The sequence below is a fragment of the Neltuma alba genome, unplaced genomic scaffold, assembly GCF_004799145.2.
Source record: "Neltuma alba isolate B1F8T4 unplaced genomic scaffold, ASM479914v2 tig00004561_pilon, whole genome shotgun sequence".
In the NCBI taxonomy this organism is placed as follows: domain Eukaryota; kingdom Viridiplantae; phylum Streptophyta; class Magnoliopsida; order Fabales; family Fabaceae; genus Neltuma; species Neltuma alba.
In genome coordinates, this window is record NW_021633767.1 from 53309 (window position 1) to 70740 (window position 17432).

Below are 17432 nucleotides of genomic sequence, written 5' to 3' on the forward strand. Positions count from 1 at the left end.
TCTTTGAACTCTTGGAATACACTTTGCCCCCTTTATTATCTATTTGATCTATCATTGGATTATGTATTTTTGGATCCCACAAGATTATTTCTACGCCTACACATAAAATTTGACAACTACTAATACTCCTCTGGTCCTAAATATAAGACCCTTATATTTAGGATCCGAGGAATATCATTTTTTTGTTCTTAATATAAGAATTAGATAACTAATTTATAAATATTAAGAAAATTAGTTAAATTATTTATTTGTAACATATAGACATTGTCTTTCCAAAAATATTCTCATTAATTATATGTATTAAAATTATCCTTTAGTGGAAACTCATTAACATGTGAAATCATTATAGTGATTACTTGGAGACAAAACGAATGAATGCTGAAAACAAAATGAATTAGAATTTTATATTTAAAACCAAATTAAATATGACTAGATTTTATGTTAAGGACATAATGTAATATAAATTACTTAGCAAGTATTTTCTAGTTTATCACCTAATGGTCATAAAATATTTCTAATTTATTTTATGATGTTTAGATGAAAACCAAATCATGATTTTAAAAGTAATCTTATAGTATATAATTTAAATATGCAAAGAAATTTTTCTCTGATTTACATTAAAACATTTTTTAAGAACACGTTCATGATTTGCCAAACGCAGAATCCTGATTTATTTTTTTAAGGACACAAACTCTATAATATGCCCCATCACGCCATGTGAGGCGCATCAAAGGTACTGCCCTCTCGACACAGTAACTTCGTGATGCTAATCTATAGCGGCCGTACTGGGATTATTTTATGAGACGCGATCCCAGGAAAACAAGTACATAGAGATATTTGTTTAATTTTTTTAATCTTTTAACTATAGTATTTGAAGATACTGGGAGATCCTGGTTGTTCCATTTGTACATTCTTAAAATCATATTTTGTGGATCCAATTGGACATTGCCACGCAGCTAATTGAATATTCGCACCCAGCATTTAAAGCACGGAAAGATTGGGGATGAATCCCTCCTTTCTGATTAGCAAATAGTCCTTAGAATGACTAATTACACAAGAGAAGATTAGATGCACATAAAGAAAGGTAAGTTGCATAAAAGGAAGATGTTTTGCACAAAGAATTATTTGGATATAAAAGTTAATTTGCATATAGGAAAGATAATTTGCAGATAGAAGAATTTTATTTGCACAAAATATAATTGAGTTACGCATTGTACAAAGAAAGACTATTGCACATAAGGAAAGATAAATTACACACAAAGGAAATTAAGTTACACATATTAGAAGTTAAGTTACACAGAGTCTTTAAGTCCTATTTACTAATTAAATTTTTCAACTTACCCCTAATTTTTTCTTAAAATGTTGCGCTGATGCTTTTATTTATTCATTTTTACGAGGGCTCTAGTGCTTGTAGTTGTAGGTTTTAGACAGAGCATACCGCCAAATATACTGTAGTTAGTCCATATCTAAAATACATTTGGATATTAATTAATATACCACGGGTATTTAATATAAGAGCTAGTTGATTAATTTGAGTAAATTAATAAAAATAGTTAGGTTAGTTATTTATAATAAATATATGTTTTTTTTCCTAAAATATTCTTACTAATCAAGTGTATTGGTTAATACTACTATTAATACAAAAACTATCTTAAAAAAATAAATATGAGAGATAAAATAAAATATAATCTTAAGATTAAAATAAAATTAAATGAATTCTCAGAAGAAAGTAGTATTAATTACATCCATTTTGTTCGGGTCTACAAAGAAATATTTATACGTAAATTTTGTACGCATGAAAATTAATGTCACCGTACGTACGTGCATTGAGCAGTTAACCTTAAGAAAGTCGCGTGCCATGCAAAATTTATGGTGGTTGGTGTAACTTTTCAATTTTTTTCCAAGAGATAAATATAGAAAATAAAGGGAGGTAGATAAGATATTATCCTAGAAGTAATGATTTGCCCTTGAAGAGCCAATACAGATATGGTCTTTAACAGAAAGATAACTGGAAAAGATGATGATGGAAAAGAAGAGTAAACACAAAGTAAAAGGCATATCAAAAGCCATCGTAATTAGTAAACCCAGCTTTATTCTTCCTCACTTGCCATTTAACGCTTCCCTCTCTCATAATGACTCATCATTAAAGTTTTTATTTCTTGGAACCTTCATTAAGTTGGGTTGGATGGGGAGGGAGAAGAAAAAAAAAGATCGAACGATTTTTCTATGAATGATTGTGGGAATAAAAAATATTACTCTTCCGGTTCTTAATATAGGACCTAATTCTTGAGTTGATTTTGGTCCTAAATATAAGACCCATTTCTCATATTTATCAATTTTCTCTAAATTATCCCTACTGATACCCCCTCAAACATAGTCAAGTAGGAGTAAATTGATAAAGTAGAAGTAAATTGATAAAGTAGAAGAGGAAGATAAAGTATTAAGAAAGATGATTATGGTGTTTTAGGAAAAATGTGTCACTTTTCTTATAATTAACTAATTTACCTAACTTCTTTAATCTAATCAAATTAGTTAAATGGGTCTTATATTAAAGATCGGAGGAGTAAAATGACTAGCCTCAATTTGGTCTAATCCGAGTATCGCGAATGGCAGTTTCGAACACCATAGAGCCTCTTCATCATTTTGCCCCTTTCCTTCTTTTTCCCTTATCTTCAATCTCCCAAGTCATATCCTTCGCGCACGTCATTATCTTCAATTCCTAATTAATCCTTAAATGAAATATTTAATTTTCAACCGTAACGTTATTATCTTGTTAGAGACAGATTTTGAGTTAGTTAAAAAAAAATACAAGTTTAAATCCCAGAAACTGTACTACTTGGGAGAATTTTAACCTCAATATTTTTGATCCCATAGATATTAGTCTTGACTCTTAAGTGAGATATTTTAAGTTACACACACACACACAAAAAAGCAACTCTATTCTTAGTTTAAGCTTGGACCTTGTCTAATTTTTCCGAAAGATTCATTAATTATTCACAATATAATTTGGATGTATATTGCCAGCGGATATATAAATATATATATATATATATATATATTTGCCAACACACACACTCCGTGGTTGATAATGAAAGATGCTGCTTAATCAACAATATAGATAATACTCCTCCTGTCCTTAATATAAGACCTACTTAATTTATTTGATTAGATTAAGAAAGTTGGGTAAATTAGTTAATTATAAGAAATATGACACGTTTTTTTCTAAAATATCATAATCATCTTTCTCTCATATTCCTCTTCTACTTGATTATGGTTGATGGAGTATTTATAAGGGTAATTTAGAGAAAATTAATAAATATAATAAATGAGTCTTATATTTAGGACCAAAACTAACTCAACAATTGGATTCTATATTAAGAACCGGAGAAGTATTAAACAAGGTGTGTGTACACGTATATATATTACATTGATTAATTAATCTAGTGGATGATTTAACTTTCTTGTTTGTCAATAATTGTTTAACGTTATCTTAATCATATCTTCTTTTTTTAATTCTTACTAGCAATCTAGTTGGAAGTGAAAACGATGTGTCGTGTGTGTGTATGTGTGTCTTTACATTATAAAATCATGCAGTTTGGATAACGACGCTAATAAACAAAAGAACAACTTGCATGTGGATGAAGATCGATCTTTTGAAGCAAACGATCCTCTAATTAAGTGGAGAAGTATAAAGCTTTATCACTTCAAAAGCTTTTTTGTAAATCTTTTTGTAATTAATAGAGGTTCTCAGACCAGATAGAGATAGTTGAGTGTGGTTTAAGCGATGGAAGAAAAATTATGTGCAGACATTTGAGACTTTGCTGATAATGACCAGTCATATGGCATATTCTAATGAGTTATACAAATGGTATTTCATTTTTTTGTTAAAAATAGTTGGCTATATATGGGGCATATACATTGGGGTCGGAATAATACTTACAATACAGATCACATATATTAATAATGTTCTAATATGTATATATATATATATTTATAGCGGGATTTGAACTCACAATTTTATAAATTATAGGTAAAATTCTTACCAACCAAATAAATTTTTATTGGTTATAGATTTGTGGTACAACTATTTGGATTTAGCTTTGGAGAGACTTGTTTTTTATGATTAAAAAAGAAAAACATCATTTTTGAGTGAAGCTGAAGCATTATATTGCTGAATGCTATGTTTTGTCTTTGTGTTTTTAAGGTATTCCGAATGTTGTATCCTCTTCTTGGAAAAAAAAAAATCTGAGTAATAAATTTTTTATAATTTTAAAAAAATAAAATATAATCTAAATTTTCATGAATATCTTCACCTCTGCTTAGTCGAGAATTGTGATTTTATGTTGCATAGCGTGATTCTCACGTTTACAGTTAAAGTCTGTTCCAAAGAATTAGCTATAATATAGTACAGACATAAATTTTTTTTGTTGAATATCTCACTCGTGTCAATTTTGTGATGTGAGATGACATAAATGTATTAATTTCATTAAATAATACTTTTTTTTTCAGTTGAAGATGCGTACGCTATTCTGTTATCACTTGCATAAAAAGGGTTGTTCAAGTGATAACAGCAAAATCTAAAATACAATAACAACAACAAGAAGTAAGATGACATGATCAACAAGGATCAATTATATAAAATATGAGTGTCTCCTATAATAATTATCCCTGAGGATAAGGTAGTTTGGACTTAATAAACATCTGTGTCAGAAAATCTTTTATTGTTAATTAGTTTAAGATTATTCGGAAAAGTGATTCGGTGGTTCCATACTTCCATACATTATACAAATTTAGTATGCCAATATAGATTCAAGGAATTGGTAATTTGCATTATTTTGAAATGTAACTGTGGACAGGGTTAGTATCTTTTTGAATTTTTACTGAAAGAGTAGTTCGTATTTAGCGTTAATAATATCTCGGGATAATTAATCCATAGCTCCTTATAGTTTCAACTAATTTTGAATCAAGTCTTTATAGTTTCTTTTCTTTTTATCAGGTCCTTATACTTTCACATGTTTTTAATTAGGTCCTTGTATTTATTTTTCTTTTTATCAATTCCTTATAAGTTCACCTTATTTTTAATTAAGTCCATGAATTTTTTATTCTTTATTTTATAAATTCTAATAGTACTATTATATAAACATAAAATAGTATATATTATTTAATATTAGTTTATAAACAATAATATTCTAAAGATATTGAATTATTATAATGATTTTAATTTTTTTGCTGAAAAAATTAATTGTTTTAAAAAAATTTCCTGAATTAATTAATTCTATTACTTTTTTATCACATAATTATTAATTTAATTTAAGTATTAATATTTTATATTTCAGTATCAATATATTTAATTAAGCTTATATTTAATTAATAAATAAAAATTAAAACTACATGGGCCTGATTAAAAATTTAGTGAAATTATAAGGACTTAATTAAAAGAAAAATAAATACAAGGACCTAATTAAAAAAAGATAAAAGTATAAGGATCTGATAAAAAGAAAAAAAACTATAGGGACCTAATTCAAAATTCGTTGAAACTATAAAGACTTGCGGATTAATTAACCCATAATATCTCTAATAAAAAAATATATATGTGTATCATCTTGTTATAGACAATTATCTCCCAAACATAATTTTAAAGGAAAAATTGCAATAAAGACTCCCAATATTTAAAATTATGATTTGGGACTCTCAATTTGAAAAATAGCAAATAAGGACCCGGTTCTATTTTTGCAAATATGAAATCGTGATGAAATGTCTGAAATGCCTCTCAGCCAAATGACAAATTGATTATGGGAATTGACAAGTTTACTTTAGCGAATGACAATTTCAGTAGACCAAATCACAACTTGGCTGAGGATATGCCAAATAACGAGTTGACTATAGAAAATAACAAGTTTATTTTAGCGAATGATAACTCCAGTAGACCAAATCATAATTTGGCTAAAGGGCATTTTAGATATTTCATATTTGTAAAAGTGAGACCGGGTTCTTATTTATTATTTTCTAAATTTAGGATCCTAAATTGTAATTTTATATATTGGGGAGTTTTTATTTGTAATTTTTTCAATTTTAAATGAGGTGAACTTTTTTTTTTTGCCCGCCAGAGAACTCTTAATAATCTCTCAAGAGTGGGCGTGGGGGGCCTGCATTTTGAGCGCGACGGATCCGAAGACAAATAATGGGAGAATTTGAGGTGACGTGATCCAGAAGGCCCTTTTTGGTAGGGCAAATGATGAGAAAACGGAGAATTTTTTTTCCCCAAAAAAACACTTTTCATGCGTTATAATTTTTCAAAATATGCACATAACAAAATTAAAGATTAGATTTTTTTAAGCAAAAAAACATCAGATTAATTTTTCTTTAAATTAAAATGGTGTTGGAGGGTCTGAGGTCCCAACTCTACCCCGAGACTGAAAGCGAAAGGCCTTCAATAATGCAAATTGTAATAATTCAGAGGGCGATACAGTGAGTCACATAAAGAGCTGGGGAAAAAAATTGCATCAAAGGTAGGGACAAAAATGTCATTGTGCGTTTGGTGGCCCCTCAGTACTCAGGAGAAGGGCTTGCGTGTCCCAAGGGAAGACAAGAAAGAAGATGCCTTCTTTTTACCTCTCAAGTGTGGAAAGTAGAAACCCAACCCCGGATTGTGATTTTTTTTTTTTTGAATGATTGTGATTTTACAGCACAACCTTTCACCGCTTCAACCTTCCAGTTCCCACTAACTTTTGACTTTTCAAAATTTGACTATCACAAAATAATATTATTTTCTTAATATAAAAATTAGTTTGATTTTTAATTTAGTCATAAATATAATATTCTAATTTATTTTGTCTTTTATATTTATCTATTTTTTAAAGTAATATTTGTAATAATTTTACATATTAAAATTTTTATCAAGTTGTCATTCTAGCTAATACATATAATTAGCAATGATATTTTAAGAAAGACAATATCTATTTATTATAAATAATTGATTTAAATAATTTTTTTAATCTATTCAGATTGATTAACTAACGCTTATATTAAGGATAGTACACGTAGTGTATATATACTGATTGATTGGTGTGTCCTTTATACAGGCTGCAGGTGCAAGGGGTATTTTGGTGCAAAGATGTAATTGTTCTAAAGTTATGTTGGCTAAGACGGTGTAATTTTCCAAAGGACATACAAAGAGGAGGAGGATGGAAAGACGTTGTCATGAATGCAAGATTTTTTGTAAACTTGATAAAATCAGTTAGGTTTGATGGGTCAGCTCATCAAATCGTTCAAAAGTATTAAAACATTTTCAACCCATTTAAGAGTAGCAATTTTTTTTTTTAGCTGAATTTAAAAGCATCATAAGTTAGCCGGCGGACTCGCAAGTTAATAGAATGATTATATAAGACATACTATGCATTTTTTTTAGGTTTTAGGATCAATTTAATCATAAATTTATGAAAATATAAAAACAACAAAACTTAATTTACAAATTTAAAAATTTAATCATAATAGGAATGAGTTATGTTAGAATTTTATTTATACGAAAAAAGTTGATGTGAGTTGAGTTCTAAGACTTTTTAGGGTCAAGCATGTCTCTAAAATTAAAAACCGCTTATAAAGATATTTACAAATCACCTATCAATAAGATTTTCACATTAGCAGTGAAATTTAAACTCATAACCTTATAAATTATGAGCTGTCTCCTTACCAACTAAATCGTTGGGTTAGAATTTTTTTTCAATCTGTCATGTCAAGACAAGCTTATTTTAGGTTGAAGAGATGAATGAGAAATGTCAAATGATTTATTTAAGGAAGAAACAGGAGATCAGCTTTGGCAGACAAAGACCAATTAGGTTTTCCCCCTAAATACCTAAATGGGGAATCTACAAAACCAACCTAGCCTAATTATTACTTTTCTGATCTTATTTATAAGATACTTTCAATATATTTCACATAAATTAAGAAAAACTTTAAAATACATTAACTCTCTGTTAAATATAATAACTTTTCAATTTTACCCTTATTTAATATATATATCTTTCAAAAAAGATAATTATTTACACTATAATAAATAAAGGACGAAATAGTACGTTCACACTAAAAATTTAATAAAGCGACTTATAAATAGGATAAAAAAAATTTCTCCTTCTCCCTTATAAATAGGACCAGAGGAGTACATATGCCTAGCTTATCCTGATGACACTGTAAGCTAGCTGAATTATTATTATTATTATTACGCCAAAAATCTAGCTGAACTGTCGCTCATCGTTTTCTTCCATGTGGATGGATATGTAAAATTGAAAATGGTACACTTGTTGGCCCAAAAAAAAAAAGACACAAAGAACCTAAAATCGGGCCTTTTATTTATGACCCGGACGTGTTTGGCATTTTGGACTGAACTTGACGAGTTCAGAGGCTTTAACATTTGGACACGTGCTATTAGGTCCATTTAGACAAGCAAAAACATATTAAAAACCTTTTTTTTTTTTTGCCCTTTCTCCTTTTAAAATCAAGTCACTAGACCAAATCAAATTTGCCTCAGAGCAATAAGATGGTAGGTAGAAAAGTTATGAAAATAAAAATTATAAGAAGTTGATACTTGATCCACAGTTTAACAATTTGTTTATTTAAACCATAAGCTCATGTGTTAATTAATAATGCTGTATAAATAAATAAAATTAAAAACAATAAAAAATTATCAAGTTTTGCATAATTTTATTTTGCAAGTCATTTATAGAAAAAAAATGTAAATGTTATGGATTTTTGAATTAGAAAGTCAAAAACTATATGCGCACTTTTTGTGTCGAGCACATATAATTTTGGAGGAATTACAACGAGATCCTAAATAACAAAAATAATTATCAGTAAGTTCTAATAACAAATGAGTAGTTGTCATTTACTACTCTAAAATCTGTTATTACAAACTCTTATGTTATTATTGAAACTTTCTTACTTGAAACTTTATTATTGCAATTCTCCCCATAATTTTCTATCCTACTGTTGCCCTGGGAACTAGTAAGGTGGCGGAGATCATGTCCTGGTCACACATATATGCAAGATTCTTTAAAAATATTTACATAATAATTTCACTAATCGATTTAAAGGAAAAATGATTAATTTTTAAAGCTATATATGTTATCATTGCTATGTAACCTAATTACTAATTTTCCGTTCTGTACTAAATTCAACTCAAAATTTTTTTTTGCCAACAAATTCAGCTCAATTAAAAGAATGATGAAAAAGAGGGAAAAATAATTTATGTCCTTTTTTGGCCAACGGAAAAATAAATACTCTATGCCAGACTTTGGGGAATAACATGATCCACATTCTATGTTTCTATATTTAAGAGAAAAAATAAGATAAAAACTGATGAGATAATATTTTTTAAAAATAAATATAATTAATGTAATTTTCCCCCTTCTTTGACTACCTAATTTTCTTTTAGTATAAATCGTCAACTACAGTCTACGGCTGATCCGAATTCATGCTCCTATTACCAAGAAGTAGTAATTTTTAAATGGAATAATAACGCTAAGTGCGGGGTATTTAATTACTGCTTAGAGACACATAAAGCTAAAGAGTTCAAACTGTTGTGCGTCCAATATTACTCCGCGTTAGTGTTTTATTATTATTATTATTATTATTATTATTATTATTATTATTTTGGTCTTGAATTCACAACCTCAATTTTAATAAAGGATTGAGAAAAGTATTTAGTGTCATTGGGTTCGTTGTAGGATCCTGACCATTATTTTATTATATTTGTCATTTAAGGTTATTGCATACGGATTAAAAAATATAATAATATTTTGGGTTAATGTCCAAATTTCTTTTGGAAGATTTTATTTACAATCGTTGAGTACCCAAAACCTTTTTTGAACATAAATTTACGCAAAAAATTTAAAATCGTAGCAATATTATCCTTTGTTGTTAAAAATATTACCAGTCAATGTTATTATTTTAACAATCAACATTAATTTTTAATAATGTAAGGACAATATTATTACGATTTTGAATTTTTGGGACAAATTTGTATAAGAAAAACTTTCGGAAATTTGCATGTTAATCCTAATATTTTTATCAAATTGAGGTACTTTAAATGTATAAGTTAATATCTAGAAAAATTGCAATAACGTCTTACCCAAGACAATTAAATACAAAAAGGTCTTTTGAAATTATTAAATTAATCTGAAGTCTCAAGTGACCTCATTACAAGAGATTCTATTTGTTTAATTACTAAATTATTCTTGTCTTTTTTTTTAAAAAATATGTATTGACAACTGAAAGAGCGGTCGTTAACAACTTAAGGTGTGACGATTAACAATTATCATAGCAGGTATTAACAATATATTTTTTTAGCGCATTACAAAAATAAAATGTATGAGTTGTCAATATGTAACACAATAGTTGTTAATCATTATGCTTTAAATTGTTAATAACTATTCTTTCCGTTATTAATGCATACTAAAAAAAAAAGACAAGTTAGTAATTAAACAAATATAATCTCTTATCATGAGGTCCTTTAGAACTTCAAATTAATTTGATGATTTTAATAGACTTTTTTGTATCTAATTATCTTGATCGAGATCTTACTGCAATTTTTTCTTAATATTTTAGATTATATTATAAAATATGAATGAAACCGAGGGAGAATAAATAGGTACACGACTAGACGGGGTGAGTCTCTCTTGGTATTCCCATGACATGCCATTGACCCATTGCCTATAGGGTTGGGGCCGCCTCTCCTTCCTACATCGCTTTTTAATTACCTTTTGAAATAGTTGAAATCATCAAACTTTTACACAGTCTTTCATAAATAAAGGTGAGATAAAAAGAAGAAGAAAAGATAAACAAAATAAATAAATAAATAAATGTTTTGGTAGGTTGAGGACCATGCATGCATGTTACAACAAATAAATTGGTACAAGTGCCAAACTTGGTTGATTATTATGGAAGGATGTGTGGTCTTTTCAGAGGGAAGTGATGCATATAAGAGCATGGTGGGGGAGAAGGGACAGGCCGATAAGATTGGAAGCAAAATCATAGACTACTTTGTTTAGAATATGAAGCATCTCACTATATTTACTAGGCCTTACCTTAAATAGCACAAGATATATACATGCGACAATGATATCTCTGGTTAGTTAAATTAATAAATCAAAAGTAACTTTATATTCCTTCTCCATGTGTTTTGGTACATGCATGGCTCTCCTCCTCCCCACAAACACATGCTTCCACGATCTTCTTTCTTCAAGCTCCTTCATTTCTGCATATTATATACTGTTTCGGTTCATAATATGAGAGTTAAATAATTAATTTGGAGGCATTAAAAATATTAGTTAAAATAGTTATTTATAATAGATATGTTTTGGCTTCACACACTCTTTAATCATGTGTATTGAAACTATAACCTTTAGTGAGATACCTTTAATATGTATAATCAATAGAGATATCTGGAGAAAAAATATAAATTTGAAAAACCAAATGGGTTTGATGTTTTATATTTAGAATCGAATCCAATCCTTCAATCGGCTCTTTTATTAAAGCTAGGTGAGATAATATGTTTAATTTTTATGTATATCACAATTTTTGCACACTCAAATGGAAATATGTTAAGGAAAAAATAATCAATGAAAAATCATCTACATATTTGCCCAATTTCTACTCCTTTATTAGGTGCATTTTGTGCGCACGCAAGAAAGAAGTCTAAAACATTCCGATTTCTACGTAGTTTTTATTTATGATCATTATTGGCATTCCGTAAGTTGATACTTTTTCTGATTTTTAACATAAGACTTAATTAATTTGAAAAAGCTTTTTTTTTAAACAAGGATTTGAATAAGTTAAAGAAATAAGATAAATTAGTTAATCATAATGATTATGACCTAATCTCCCCGAAATATTTCTGTGTAACACTTGATCATATGCATCGGTTTATAATAGTTAAGCAATTTAATTTTAAAATATAATAAATATGAGAGACAATAGATTCAGATTGTATATTTATGATCAAATTCACACTCCTAACAAGCTCTGATATTAGGGATCTGACAGAGTAATTCAATATTAATAATCAATTATGTATCTACACAATCATGTCACTCAAACACACATGATGGCACAAACTAAAAATTTCTTTTACAAAGACAGTTTGGTCTCTTAAAGTAGACATGTGTTGATGTCGGGAAGATTCATCTTACATTAAGAATCTACCTAGCAAGTTTCAAACATAAAATTTTGCTAATCATGCATGAAGCAGCCCAAACACACGGTCATTCTGATAAATATAAATATATATGTGTACCAATGGGATTGAATGTAGCATAAAGGGCTAACTCCTTATAACGTGACAAATCAAAGTTTAAATCCCCGCTAGGAGAGGTGCTCAAATTTAGTGCTCAATAATACCTTAAATAGAATTATCTTCAATATGAGGATATCCATGTTTTAGTGAAAAAATGTAAATATGTGTGTGTGTGTGTGTATGGGTTATGTTACGCAAATATATATTACTTGGATTTTTAACATAAGAACTAATTGAAAATTAGATTTAGTCCTAAATATAAGAACTCAATTAACTTTGTCTTTCAAATTTATAATGATTTTTTAAAAATATCCCTATTGAGCGTAAGAATTTCTATTAAGGGATAGTTTTATTGCATATGATTAAATATGATGATTAATTTAGGAAGTCAACACATAATTGTTATACTTAGCTAATTTAACTAATTTTTTTAATATTTCCAAGTTAATCATTTATCTCTTATATTAAGAACTGTAGTAGATAACTAGTAATTATAACAATTACAATTATAACTTAATTATTGGATGAAATGAAATAAAGAAAGGAAGAATAAAGGATCGATGTCATTAATCACGTTTGTTAAATACATTAAACAATAATACTGCCTGCGATTACAGTTGAATATAGTTAATAGCAACTAACTAATGCTGAGAGCCGGCCAAGCATGTGATCAATTTCCATTAATCCATCCTCTAGCTAGAACTACAAATTAAGTAATTGTATATAAATCATAACAGAGAATTTGTATTCTTTTTGAATGAATATAATTAATGCACATAAAACTGCAGAAAGATAAGATCAGATCAATTAATTTGCTGTTCTTGTCTCAGTGTAGTTCAGAGTTCTTGTTGTTGTTGTTGTTTTTCTCTTGGACAAAAGTGACCACAGTACTTTCTTCGTCACATTTCACTGGTTGTTGTTGTTGATGTCCTGATGATGAAGAAGCATAATAATTCTCTCCCACCAAACATTTTGCCTTCAAGGATTCCTTTTCCCAATCAGTGTTGTGCACCACAAAGAGAATAGACACCACGCAGGCGATCTGAGCCGCAAATAGCCCATAACAAAGACCCACCAAACCTAGCTCCCAAACAAACCCCAACACTATCCCCACCGGTGCTCCCACCAAGTAAAACGCGTACAGGTTTATCCCTGCCCCTATCCCGGTTCTCGCGCTCCCTCTCAGAATCCCACATCCTGTTGTTTGTGGACAATTCCCTATCTCACACACTCCAATTATAGGCAAAACAGCCATCGTTAACTCTAACACTTCTCTGTCACTGCTAAAAACCCTACCCCATCTTTCTTTTCCCACCGTGGTCCACACCAACCCCACCGTCGAGCTAGCCGCTGCCAACCCTAAGGCCACCGTGCTTGATAGTCTCGCCTTTCGTGGCTCACCGGCTCCGAGCTCGTTCCCGACTCTTGTTGACGCCGACGCGCTCAGTGCGTTCGGAAGAGTGTACATGAGCGATGTGGTTTGGATTATTATCCCCGACGTGGCCAGAGCCGCGCGAGGGTTTTTCAGGTACCCGGCGAGGATGGTCATCAGCTCGTACCACCACCACTCTAAACAGACTCCGACGCAGCTTTGTATGGAGAATCTTATAAGCATACCCCATTCACTCCCCGACGAACGGTGTTTCATCACGAGAGGTGTGCACAAAGTTAAAGGCTCCACCTTGCTGGAGGCGGCGGCTCGTGGATAGGACATGTAGAGGAGGAGGAAGAAGAGGGTGTTGAAATTGGCGACGAAAGATGAGATCGCGATTCCTGGTACTCCAAGTTGGAGTTTGAAGGTCAAGAAGATGATAATTGGGATATGAACAAGTGTGGCTAATGAAGTACACCACAATAGAGGCCAAGTTGTGCCTTTACTACGTAAATAGATGCGAAGTGGGTGAAGGAAGCTATTGGCGATGAGGTCTGGGAGGGCGTAGCGACAATAGAGGCTAGCCACTGAGGATATGTCTGGGTTTTGGTGGAGACCGAGCATCAAAGGTTCGAGCTTTATCCATAGGAGAGAAATTGGGAGGGAGGCTAATAAGAGCATGAGGATGGTTCTGTGAAGCGTGAGTGATAGTAAGGAGAAGTTTCTAGAACCGAAGGCTTGGCCGCAGAGAGGCTCCATGCCGGCGGCGAGACCAGAGAGGACGGAGTAACCGGTGATGTTGGTGAAGCCAATGGCTAGAGAACCGGCGGCGAGCTCAAGACTTCCCAACTTGCCCATGCACACGACTAGGATCATGTTCTTGAGGTAGTTCACCAGGCTCATTGCTGCTATTGGGAACCCTATGTCTCCCACTCTCTTTAGCTCCTCCACAACCTAAAAAGCGCATTGCAAACAAAGAATCAGATTTTGAATTCAGTGTACACAATTAAACTATCATGAGTAAATAAAATCTCAGCTATATAATCAAATCAAAACATGCGAGGTAGGACATCAAAATATATGTAGCGACAAATACTGGGACTGGCGTAGTTAGATTAAAAGATCAGCGCTTATATGATCAGCTCTTATATGAACAATATTCATTTAACTAATTGGATGTTTAATGATCACAGCTTCACGTCAAGCTATAGCTAGTCATGCATGTCATCAATATCTAAATGGACATAATTAAATATATATATATATATATATATAGCGGATGATCTATAAACGATAATACGTATTCTCATGATTAGAATGACTAAAGTAAGAGGATGGGATTAAATTTTAAGAGAAACCAAGTAAATGAGTAGTTTGGAGGGTACAAAACGGTAATTTATTATGAGAGACAGGCCGGAGAGTGCAAGTTGTGGGCTTGTGTGGGGATAAAAGGAGAAAAGAAAGAATGGGAACAAGTTAATAGAAAGGGAATTGTAAGGCCTCGTACCTCAGCAAATGTCGCGTATGCTTGTTGGGATTTCTCCTCCGCTGCAAGCATCATCGCTTGATATATAAAATCCTTAGCTTTCGCTTTTGCGTTTGTTTGATTTGATTCCGTATGTGTGGTATTTGGGTGGTTTAATGATGAAGAACAAGAAGAGATAGTGGGTGTCTGTTCTTTGTGCACAGACACACATATGACCTACAAAAGCCACTACTAAATATTTGATGAGGAAAAAGTAGACTGATGAGAGGAGCAAAGTGGGTAAGAGAAGCAAACCATCTATGCCTTTATATAAGGTTTGGAGGTGGTGGGGAATCCATCTATCCCTTGCTTTACCATTGCATTTCTACACTTTTTTAATTAATTATAACTCAAAAAGCTTTATCTCATCTATATCATAAAGTACTTGCTTTATCTTGACCCTAACATAGATATATACTTTCATGTCAAATTTGATTCTTTGCATCGTGTATGAAGCCTCCATTTTGTTTTTTTATAGTTTTTTTTTTAATTGTAAACAAGACCGAGTCCGATTACAACAAGGTTAGGCTGAAAACCAAACTTGAAAAAACTCAATTAAAAGAAAGCCTCCATTTTCTTTTATGTACATAAGGATCATTTCCCATTTGTTTAATAAATTATATATTACTTTTGTGAACCTAAAGGTTACTCAGAATTGATGTGTATATATGTGTGGTGTGTGTGTGTGTGTGTTTTTTTTTTTTTTTTCAAAATATGTTTCTATATGTTGCCATTTTTGTGTTGATTTTGATCTTATTAATTTTGCATTGGTTGTCATCACCGGCCCTTATAGCTTTGAATTAGCTTTTTAGGAGTAATTTAATGGTGCATGAGATAAATATGAGAGGAGTTTTATCTCAACTTGCATGAAAGTACTTATAAGAAGCTAATCCTTCCCAACACCCCCTTTGAATTAACATTACTTTAAGTTTCAATTAACATGCATGATTATAGCAAAATCATAAGAATAGGTTTAGTTTGACATTGAACTCTGTGCTTTATGTTTATCCTTCAAACGTTGTGGTGCGCGCGCGTGAATCATATGTTGGCATCGTCGGTTGTCAATTTTCTTCATAATAGTGGGAACAGAGGCATCTTCTCTGCCCAAAAAGCAACGCAATATTTGCTGATATACCAAAAATTCTGATATCCACGTTTCAGAAACACTAGCTACCAGTCTGTGATTGTGCATGTGAGCTTGCGATCGCAATTGCTCTTATACTCAGATCATGTTTGGCTTTTTTCGGCTCCTCACTTAAGCTCACATACTTTAATAACACGTGTATGCCTAATTAGCTACTTGTCACTGCACTATCTATAATTTCTTTTCCGTGTATAAACTGACTTTCCCTAATTAAGTGATCAAAATATATATACCTAGCTTAACCAATATCTATGGCTTGGCTCACATGAACGTGTCATTTCATCTTGATGGGTTTTAATTAGCTGTGAATAACTGTTAGCTTAAAAAATAATTACGATTTTTATTGAAAATACAGAACGTAAAACATAAACCATCAAATAAAATCTAGACCATGTAAAAGGGGTGAACAAGGTGGTGATGTTTTTGGATGATTGAATCTGTATTTTGAGGGATGATTAGTCTTTGTTGCCTATAGGACATATTAATAATATGCCATGTAATTCCACATAAATAATCTAATTACTAAAAAGTCTCATAACAAGTGAGTAGCATGTAATGACAAGATCCAGTACAGAAAATAACGATAAGTTGCATATTTTTTTTATTTGTTATAAGAATTTTTAATGATTAGTAGATTGATTATGTAGGAGTTTACAGTAATCCTCCTAAAAATCTATTATATGCAGGGATTAACTACTACCTACCCTAAAAAGACCTTGATGAAGCTAATATTATGATTACAACACGATAATAACATTTACTGATGAAGTAGGAAAAGGTGGGGTTTAATTTGGAGATCTAGAATATATAAATATGGCAGTTAATGACTTCCAATAATTTGTTAGGACGAGGTCACTTCAGTAAGTTACAGAGACAGTAGGGCCTTCAAAACTAACAACGAAACATTAGGGATTTTTTTTGCCTTGGGGGACCTTTATAATTAATTAATTAGGTAGACATTGTGAAAATAATAAGATTGGATTGGAAGCAAAATTTGCTTTTATGGCACATGTCAGTGGCCACATAAAGGCTTAGGATACATCCAAAATCACACAACTGTTAGAAGCCATCCCCACCTTTCCTATTAAAGCACGCACCTTGTCCA

At 31.1% G+C, this 17432-nt stretch overlaps 1 protein-coding gene across 1 annotated transcript; it reads right to left on the minus strand.

The window, feature by feature from the left end:
- Nucleotides 1-13112: 13112 nt before the first annotated feature.
- LOC114745236 (protein DETOXIFICATION 55-like) lies at nucleotides 13113-15306 on the minus strand. Its single transcript, XM_028933386.1, has 2 exons — nucleotides 15166-15306; nucleotides 13113-14612 (listed from the first exon to the last, which is right to left on the minus strand). The coding sequence occupies exons 1-2, from the start codon at nucleotides 15217-15219 to the stop codon at nucleotides 13113-13115; spliced, it is 1554 nt and encodes a 517-aa protein (XP_028789219.1). The 5' UTR covers nucleotides 15220-15306.
- Between the last annotated feature and the right edge of the window lie 2126 nt (nucleotides 15307-17432).